The sequence below is a fragment of the Crocodylus siamensis genome, chromosome 13, assembly GCF_052110815.1.
Source record: "Crocodylus siamensis isolate JL-2025a chromosome 13, ASM5211081v1, whole genome shotgun sequence".
Taxonomy (NCBI): Eukaryota; Metazoa; Chordata; order Crocodylia; family Crocodylidae; genus Crocodylus; species Crocodylus siamensis.
The window spans coordinates 444,413-453,852 of record NC_143407.1 but is presented as its reverse complement, the minus strand read 5'-3'; the positions used below and the strand labels follow the sequence as shown (position 1 = coordinate 453,852).

At 59.0% G+C, this 9,440-nt stretch overlaps 1 protein-coding gene across 1 annotated transcript in view; it reads right to left on the bottom strand.

Annotated features, from left to right (window-relative positions):
• Positions 1-1,924: 1,924 nt before the first annotated feature.
• Positions 1,925-9,440, bottom strand: part of SYT6 (synaptotagmin 6) — a 39,623-nt gene continuing 32,107 nt past the window's right edge. Inside the window, exons 5-7 of the mRNA XM_090025902.1 lie at positions 9,241-9,412; positions 8,386-8,536; positions 1,925-3,135 (exon numbers count right to left, since the gene is read on the bottom strand). Coding sequence (XP_089882028.1) covers positions 3,064-3,135; positions 8,386-8,536; positions 9,241-9,412 — 395 coding nt within the window. The 3' untranslated portion in view covers positions 1,925-3,063. The remainder of the gene's footprint in view (positions 3,136-8,385; positions 8,537-9,240; positions 9,413-9,440) is intronic.

The following is a 9,440-nucleotide window of genomic DNA, read 5'->3' as shown; positions in this document are numbered from 1 at the left end:
AGCTCGCTGCTGGGAAAGGCACTTGTGTTTCGTGCAGCCGGGGAAAGGGCACCCAGCACTTAGATCCCAGCTGGAGCAGAAAGCCGGCTCTGCGCCGGGGCCTCTCCAGGGAGATTAGACAGTGCTGCAGTGCAGCAGCTCCGGGAGCCATTACTGCTGCCTGCCAGCCTGGGGTCTGGGAGCCATTTAGAGAATGGACGCATCTGCTTCCTTGTGCTCTCGAGCCTGTGGAATCGTTATACAAAGGGGCAATGAATAACCATGCTGGACCCAGCGCCTTTGATGCCTGAGCGTGGGTTATTATGTGGGGAGGAGCTGCAGTGACTCAATGCCAGTAATCTCAGCTCTTGTGAAGAGTTTCAGGCAGAAGAACAGCCGCAGCGACAGGCTCGCTGGCATGCGGAGCACTCGTACCAGCACCTCCCCGGACACGCTGACTCCCCGCCGGGACCTTCGCCAACCCTCCAGTCACGGGGAACAAAAAGAGTCCAGCTGAGCGGTGGGTGGGCGGGCGGGAGAGGAGTCACAGGTACGTCACTGCAGCTTCACCTGCTCCACAAAGCAGGACAGGGTGGGTTTCCTGGCACCCGCTCCCCACGGCCCCAGTAGAAGTTTACTTTGGCAAAAACAAAGCAAGGCTGAGAATAGCTCCTGCAACCCCACAGAGTGGCCTGGTACTGCATAGGTGCCAGGAAGCGCCGGGCAATGAATGGAGACTGCGCAGCACCTCTGCAAGCCCCCAGTGTTTTGGTGAGCATCACTCCCTGGCTCACAAAATGCACGGCCCCTCACTAAAGCAGCCCAGGGCCACTGCTCTCATGGCCCACCCTGAGGCCTGAGCCCCTGACCTTTGCCTGTGGCATGGGCTGCAGCCAGCCCTCCCTCTGCTTGCCCATGGCACCAGCCTGCCTGGACAGCCGCTTTGGTCAGTGACGGAGATGGCCCAAGTTCTCACCGAGTAAGAACGAAGAAGGCTGCTGGGCTCCGGAGCGCACCAGCTCCAGCTTCTTACACAGATCAAGGGACACGATTTTCCGGGTGCAAAAGAAGTGGCTGCATTGCTCACGGATGCGCTCTGGCCGCAGGCTGAGCAACATGCCACACTTTGATTATTTCAGCACCAAGGGACAGGGCAGAGCCGCAGCGTTTGGAACGTGCCTGTGGGTTTCTCTGCCCGCTGGGATGCGGGAGTTACGCAGCAGGAAGGGAGGGCGCCTTCCAGCCAGGCAGCTGCTGATCAGTATTGGGAGGAAATCAATTATCCACATGAAGTAGGGATGAAATAGAAGCTACTTACCAGCCCCCACATGTGCTTTGACTAAGCCCCAGATAACGAGAGGCATAAAAAGCAGAGAGGCTTGGTTTGGCTTTGGTTTTTTGCAGAGAACACCACAGCCACAGAACAAGGATTGAAGAGGTGAGAGGCTGAGTGAGCAAGAGCAGAGAAAACATCTTGGGGCACAAGTGTCACAACCCTTTGGGCTGCAGTCAGCAGTTGCCTCATCACGCCATCCCAGGGAAAGCTCAGCAGCTGTCATGGGCAGGCAGCGGGGACAGTACTCTATCGGCTTTCCGAAGGGCTGTCTGCAACGTGGGCTGCATGCCCAGCACATACAACCGCAGCCCTTCAGACTAGACCGATGCTGCAAGGAACTGCCTGTATCCGAGAGCTGCACCCCCAGCCACTGCCCAGCGAGGGTCTCGACTGCAGCCCAGGCCATGCCAGGAAGACAGAGGAGGCAGAAACAATTCCGCTCCGCAGGGCACCGTCTCACTTTCAGGATGGCACCTGGGCCCAGATCTCGTTCAGACCGGGGCCTACAGTTATGCCTACAGCATCCTCCACTCTTGTTGGCACGAGCTTCTGGATGTGAATAAGACACTGCTGTTGCTTTCAACAGAGAAACACACATTTCACAGGGGCTACAAATAAAATAAGTTTATTGAGTTTCCGTGCGTGTAGCAGTGGCACATATAGAGAATTAAGACACAAGGTGTGGTGAGGAGTTACAGGTTTGTTCTTCACCGAGCAAAGGCTCCGTCTCGCTGACAAAGATATATACAGATCTGGAGCGTCCGGGTCAGTTAGCTGCGGCGTCCAGCGGAGGCCGATGCATGGAAAGCTGAGCCGGAGGTGGACCTGAAGATTTTGGTTGCTGGGCTCAGTTGCTTCCTGACCTGGCTGAACATGCTTGTGCAGAGGGGCTGGGGAGGGGCGGCTGCCTTTACGGGGTCTAAAGCAAAATTGTTTCATAACAGCAAAACGAACGACACGAACGGCTTGGCAACTCGGAGAACAGGGGGCCAGGGCCAGAGAGCCCGAGACCTGCCCGAGAGGAGCAGCCGACTGCTGCTTTCAAGAACGTTGTGTACAGAGCTGCAGTCGCATCCTGGCTGGACCCGGGGCTGGTGGGATTAGCAAAGCTTCAGCATTCAGGACTCAGCCTTTCCCCAGAAACATTTTCTTGTCATTAAAGAGATGCTGAGACCTCACGGAAACAACGACGGGACGTTTGGGACACGCGCTGCACAACCTCCTCGCAGCTCAGAACACCTCCACACGCACAAGGGATCTGCAGACACACGGCTGGACTCAGACTGGTCACAACGGGCAAGAGCTGCTCACACGTCACATGCTGTCTCACCGAGGCTTTCGTTTCTGTGGGTCCACTGGGGTCAGAAGCTGCAGCCGCAGCCTGCCCCGCTTCCCCTCTCCTGGGCTGGGATGTTGCGGAGGGTGGCACGTGTCTGCTCCTCGTCCTGCCTCCACGCATGCTCCGGGGTGCTGACCCGCCACAGGAGCCCCCGCCCGTGTCTCATCCCACCTTCGTTCTCTGGTAGCAGATCCGTGGGGTGAACGCCACAGAGCGCATCGCCGCGGGAGACAGGAGGGACAAAGACAAAGTTGACCACAACACGGTTTTTCTGCCTCTACTTATTCGGGAACAACTAGACTCAGAGCATCTCGCTGCTGCCACGGCCGCTCAGCAACAAGGTATTTCGACTGCAGGACGGTGCAAAAACAACTTGGCTCGGTCCTGTTTGCTCGAGGGCGTCTGCACCTCACGGCGTGGGAGGTGGCTTTGGAGATGGACAGGAGCCTTGGCTGTCGAAGCTCGCCGCCCGCCCTTGCCACTGAGGGGAGAGAAAAGCCACACGTTATGCTACGGGAAGCGGAAGGGGGTAGTTAGTGTGTAATCGTGCTACGTCCCCATCCTGCCTGTGGCTCCTCGCTGCCTGTGAGCGACAGGCTAACTTGCAGCGGACTTTCAGGCGCCCCCATCGCTCAGCCGTTAGCACAGGCCTGGCGGCCTCATAACCCAGGCCCCAGTTGCCAGGACTGTGGCCACTGGGAAGATCTTGACCACGCGCCTTGGCTGGAGCAGGTTTGCCCTGAGCAAGTCCTCCTGCCGTTTCCCATTTTAGCGCAGACACTTCATTAAGTCCTTCCAGTAACAATGAGGTAATGCAGCTCCGCAGCTCCCTGTGCTAGAGCCATTACTCAGGCTTCTGAGAGGGGAAGGTGCAGCACGTAGCAAGCGCTCATGGCCGGGGACGCAGGACCAGGCATTACAACCTGGTTGTCTCAGGGCAGGGATTACAGCGTGAAGCCAGCGTGACTCGAGCTCCCAAGCTCTCGCACGTCTCCCCATCTCCTTCCGACACCCTGCATACGTCCCCCACACGCAGCGCCGTGCACTGCTCCTTCCCCTGCTTCCCCAGCGCTATGGAAAGGGCCCGGGGAAACCCCTCAGCATCCTGGCAGCGTGTGAGCAGGGAGGCTCTCCGGCTGGCTCCCGGGAGCAGCCAGGGAAAGGCCGCGGTTGCTGCCAGGGTGTTCGGTGAACTTGGTCCCGCACCTGACTGAGGATCACGCATCAAGCTAGTTCCCAGCATCCTCACGAGCCAGTGCCCAACTGGACCGTGCTGTGCTGCGAGTGGTATACGGCTCGCAGGGGATGCCTCTGGCCGGCGCCCGTGCCGGCTCAGCCTGCGCTGGCCGAGCACACAGCACACGCAGGGTACTTGAAGGCCAGCTCTATGCTGGCGGCCACAGCTTGGCCTGCATTGCTTGCCTGTGCAAATTTTGGTCAGGGCCTGGGCCGAGCCAGGGCTGTAGTTTACTCTTTTTCCCCAGGCAAAACAAACACCCCAAGCAACCCCCTCTGCAACTCTGGATTTAGCAGGCGCTAGGTTCATCATGGGTAGCAGCTGTTCTTGCATTTGGGGATCGGGAGAGCCTCTCAGAACAAGGCTCTGAGGTTAGAAATACCTATCTCCATGGCCGGCGTGCTTCTACAAACAAAGGCTCCCAAGAAACACTCACCAAAGGCACAGGTGAGCTTTGAGCGGTAGGGCTGAGAGGGCCTGAATCACTGCACAAACGTACGCACGGCGGTGTTCACGATGCGCTCACTGCATTCAGCACTAATCATCGCACGATTCCTTCTTAACGGTGATGAAAGCTGCGGAGAGACCAGCGTGTGACCCGTGTGTCTGGGGAAACCTGAAGACGTGTTCCTGTCACTAATTACAGCAAAGTCGCTCCTTCTGCAGTCACCAGCCTGGAGAGCAGCAGTTCCCAGATGTCAGATGCAGCCTAAAGCCCCAGGAGCCTGATTTTCATATCGTTGAGGGGGGAGGGCTATTTCCATTGCAGGGCTGAGCCTGTCCCAGGGAAGTAGTGCTTTGGGGTCTTCCCCGTTTTACCCAGCGAATGCCCTCGTGGCAAACACTAGAGGATCTCCGTGGCCTTGGAGACCTCTCACCAGGGCAGCGACGCTGCCAGGTGCAGCTTTCTCCTTTCACGTGTGAGAGCAGAAGGTCCGTTTTCCATGGTTCCCTTGACTGCTTACATGGATACCCTGTAATTTTTGTCTCTTGCCTTGCAGACATGCCACATGCATCTCTTGGCCGACTGTCGCGTGGAGACAGCAGAGCCGAGAGATCGGTGCTGGGAGCGCGCAGCAGCGACTGTGCACCAGGGCTGGAGCCGTTTTTGTGGCAGAGACATATCTGGGTGCCGCTCGCTGGTGACGCAGGAGAAGGGTTCAATGCAGTTGCTGGAGCCCGTCAGGAAGCGACCACTGTCTTCAGCCATGATGAGAAGAGGATCGTAAGGGCAGCAACCAAGACGCAGGGAAAGCTGAGTCCTGGCTCGTGCAACCTCCGGCCTGGCTCAGTGCTCTGCTCGCTGCTGGGACATCAGACGGGGGTGGGAAAGGCTGGGGGACCTGGCTTCTCTTGGGGAACGCTCCCAGAACAAGAGCTGAGAGGCAGCCCTGCCCATGGGGAGTTGCACGGCTGTGTCGTGGGCGCTGCCTGGGAGCAGACATCTGCACCCGGCGCTGCCGAAGGGACGGCCAAGGCGTTGCTGCCAGTGGGGAGCTCTTCCTCACCGAAACATCTCTCTCAGGTCCTTCGTTCCAGGTCTGTCATTTTATTCTAAGTCCAAAGAGTGACACGTGCATCTAGACAGACTGTCCAAAGGACTGAAGCCAGGGCCTGTTTGAGTCTGGATTAGCAGCAGAGGAATTGGAGGGGGTGGAAAAAAAGCAACCTCTTCTCTTTGCCCAGCCGGGGTCTTGACTGGGAGATGAGAGGGCCGCAAGCTTGTTGTGTGGGGAAGACCATAAGGAAGCCAGGGGCCCGAAAGCCCGGCTGCCTCTCGCAGGCAGGTGCTCCAAGCTCTTCGGTTTGCAGCTCGTTCTTCTTTCAGAGCTTTTGCCCCAGTTTCCGTGCCAGATCCAGCTGTGCGCTGTGAAAGGCATCGACTGACCGGCCGAAGGGCTGTTCCCTGACTCTTCCTAGCGGCAACGGGCAGAAGAGGAGTCTCCTGGGTCGGGCTGACTGTTGTGGGTACTCGAGGCAGCACAAGCTCCCTGGCAGCCCAGGGCAGTGGCCGCTGGCCTGCCCATGCCAGGACCCCATGCCCGGTGCTGTCACAGCCCTGCCAAGGCCAGTGGCAGGCGGCAGGCCGTGCTCCATGCACCATGCTGGCTCTCCCGCGCGCCAGTCACCGCTCCGGGGGCCAGGCAGCGCTCCGACTCACGGCTGCCTTGCGACTGCGTGGTTATGATGGCTCGGTTGATCACCTCCTGTGCCGGAAGGCTCTGGGAACAGGTTACCTGCCAATGACAGGACAAGACCTGTAGCTGGCTACCCACGCAGCTGCCTATTAATGACGGAGGTGCCTGAAGACAGCAGCGGAGGCTGCCCCAGACGTGCAGGGGGAGGGGGAGGCACAAGGCTGGAGCCGCCAGCGTTGCAACTCATCACCTGAAGGCAGAGGAGCTCTAGGTCTTCGCCTCCCTGTTACGCGGTGACAGCCCAAGGACCCTCTCTGCGGGGGTGCCAGCATCACTCCAAGCTGCCTGTGGGTGCTGGGGCGTGTCCCAGAGCCTCCCTGACCTCGGCTGCCCCGTACGCGACACACGGCTATACATACGAGATGCAGAGAGGGAGATGTAGTTGGGTACAGCAGACAAATAGCACTTCCCCGGTCATGGCTGCCTGGGACGCTGGGCTGCTTTCTGTTTGCTGCCGAGACGTGTCCGTGCGCTCCAGGACGGCGGAGCAGGGACAAGGAGAGGGCCAGGGCTGCTGTCGGCCTGCTGCACGCGCCAGGCTGCGGCTGCGAGGCGGAAGCGCGGGCGCAGGGCTTTTCAGCTGGGGTCCTGTTTTGTACAAGCTGAAACGATCCATCTGATTTCCCCGGGGAGCCAGGGTCTCAGTGCGCCAGCCGGGGACAGAGCCAGCCTGAGGCAGGGCAGGAAGCGGCTCTTCCTTTCAGTCGAACGTGACAGCTGCACTCAGCCGCTGCGGGGCCGTCTCTGACCTCCCGGTCACTGCATGTCGCACGTCCCCGGAGCTGGAGCAGCCCCAAGCCCCGCCGCAGCAACACTGTGGCCTGACAGCGCGGGCCTGGGTCCAAGAGGCCGAGAGGCACGTGACTGGTTTGGGCTGAGCGGTGCATCCAGGGGTACGGCTCAGCACCCAGAGGCACCGTGACTGGGCACAGTCTCCAGATCAGTGAGGCCAGAGGGCCTGATCCTGGTCTGATTTACACGTGATTTACATTGCTGACTTCAGGGAAGCCACTTCCGATTCCCATGGGGCTAAAGTGAGATCAGGGCAGGCCTAGAAGACATCAGCTACCCGGCAGGTCTCAGACTGGTTTGCAGAAGCTGGGAGGATCCGCGCTGGGCTCTTCCGGAGACGAGTGTCAAACCCAGCCCCTGTACGCGCAGCGACTGTATCGGGGCAGGACAGATGCTGCAGCCCGGATGGTCGCGAAAGGCTCCGATGAGTGGTGGCGAATTCCTGTTGCTCCGGACAAGGGGATTCGTCAGTTGTGTTCCCTTCCTGCAGCAGGCGCCTGCTAAAACAGACAGCACTCGGGGAAGCTCTGGCAGAAACAGCTGAGACACAGGCCAGCTGATCCGGACTCGGAGCTGCCGCCTCGTGCAGAAGAAGCCCCTGCGCAGTTGAGGCAGGCCCAGCGCTGGACCAAGTGCATTTTGGACCCCGTGAATGACCGGCAGACACCGCATAAGCTCAGGGAGGCAGCTGGCATAGAGCCGACCCGGTTTCCAAGGAACAGAGGATCTGCGAGCGCTGCTGTGGCCCGTGGGGTCCAGCCCCAGCCTCTAGCAGGTGGAGTACGTGACATGGCAGAGGCAAATGCCCTGCTCCTTCGACCGTGTTGGATGGAGAACGGCCCCGGCCAGCGTGAGAGATACTGCTGCCATCCCCACGCAAGCCTCTGAAGCACTGCCGACGTGCACGGGAAGAGAGTGAGAAGAGCACGTCTCTGCCCCCAGGAGCTTCCATTAGACAAGGAGCAAAGCGGAGCGCAAGGAAAGGTGAGGAAATGGAGCCGGGGGAAGGAGAGCGGCACTTGGCCGCGAAGGTGCCTGGCTCTTTCCAGCCTGTTCCCCGTGGCCGGCTCCCCTCGGACAATCTTCACCTCCCCAGGTCCTCAGAGCAGCTTCGCTTGTTCTATTTATTCCTTTTCAAAGGCTCAAAGATGAGTCAACAGAAAAGTTTTTCAGGGGAAAAGAAATGAATCCTTGAAGCACATGGTGTCCCTGGGCAATTTATTTTGGGAGCGCAATAGCGTTCCCCCTCCCGACTGCCCTCACACTTGGGGTAAAAAGAAGAAACCTGCGATAGCAATCTGATCTGTGCGTCCCTGCTCCCCGGCCCGAGGAGCTATTTCAAGCCAGAGCCGAGACGCTTGTTCTCTAGGGTTCACCTCGGGTGAAAAGCTCCCTCAGGCCCTGCTAGAGTTTTCTGCAGCGCGGAGAGGCTTTTAGAGAGCCGCGGGCCAGCTCAGTCACGCATGGTGCTCGCATTCGCAGGGAGAAAACCGGCTTCACGCACCTCTTTGAAGGATTTCTTCACCTCCACCAACGGGTGCCAGTGAGCGATCGGCTTCCGCGGGTAAGCCAGCATCTCGTTCCAGTGGTCTCTGCCCAGGCCCTCGGCATTGATCCCCACGCGGCAGACTCCAATGATCTCGTTATGGCCCACGCTAGAAACAGGGAAAGAGGAACATTATCTTGTCTCTGAGCTGGGCTCTCAGGCCCCGGGAGGCCCGCCTGTAAGTCAGCTTCCAGCTAGGCGTCAAGGCAATGCTCTTACTGTCGCTTCCTGCGTGTTTGTGCAGCTGCCAGCACAACGGGGCCTGGCAAGCCCCCCAAAGTACCCCCCCACAAAACCCCAGACCAATACTGACAATAACGTTAGCAAAACTCGAGCCTCTGGGGATCCTGTATGAGGTCTAATCTGCAGCCTGGACGCAAATCCTTCCCAGAGCCTGAGGAAGGTGCTGGGGCCCCGGAGGGTGCAGTGAGACGCTGCACCAGGAGGACTCGGTGACGACCGGGTCCGTCGTGCTCCACCTGCCGCACGCGGGAAGGGAAGCGGTTCGCCTGCTGACAGGGATGATGGATGGCCTGGCGTGCACTCCAGCAACCCTCCCCAGTGAGGAAGTCAGTCCCTCAAGGAGAAAATGCCTGACAGCTAAGGATCAGGCCTATTGTACTCATGCTTCCAGCAGAATAATTACCCGCAGCATTAAATGTACACAACACTTTGCAATGCATCGTTATGGGCTCACGTCGACACAATCCGGCTGTGTGACCCTGGCAGCCAGGCCCAGGAGCTTAGCAGCTGAGCAGGGAAACCAGTGCCAAACAGGCTCTCCGCTCCCCCCGCCCAGACGCCCTCGCATACCGATCGTAATCCATGACGGAGATCAGCAGGCTGACTTGATCCATGTTCTCCGGGGGGATATCAAAGATTATTGCCTCGTTGTAGGTGGGGTTCAGCGTGTTCTTCTTGATGGTGGTTTTCTTCTTTTTCAGCCTTCGCCCATCGCAGAGCAGGGACACCTTGACGTATGGATCTGGAGAGGAGAAGGGGCAAACTCTTGG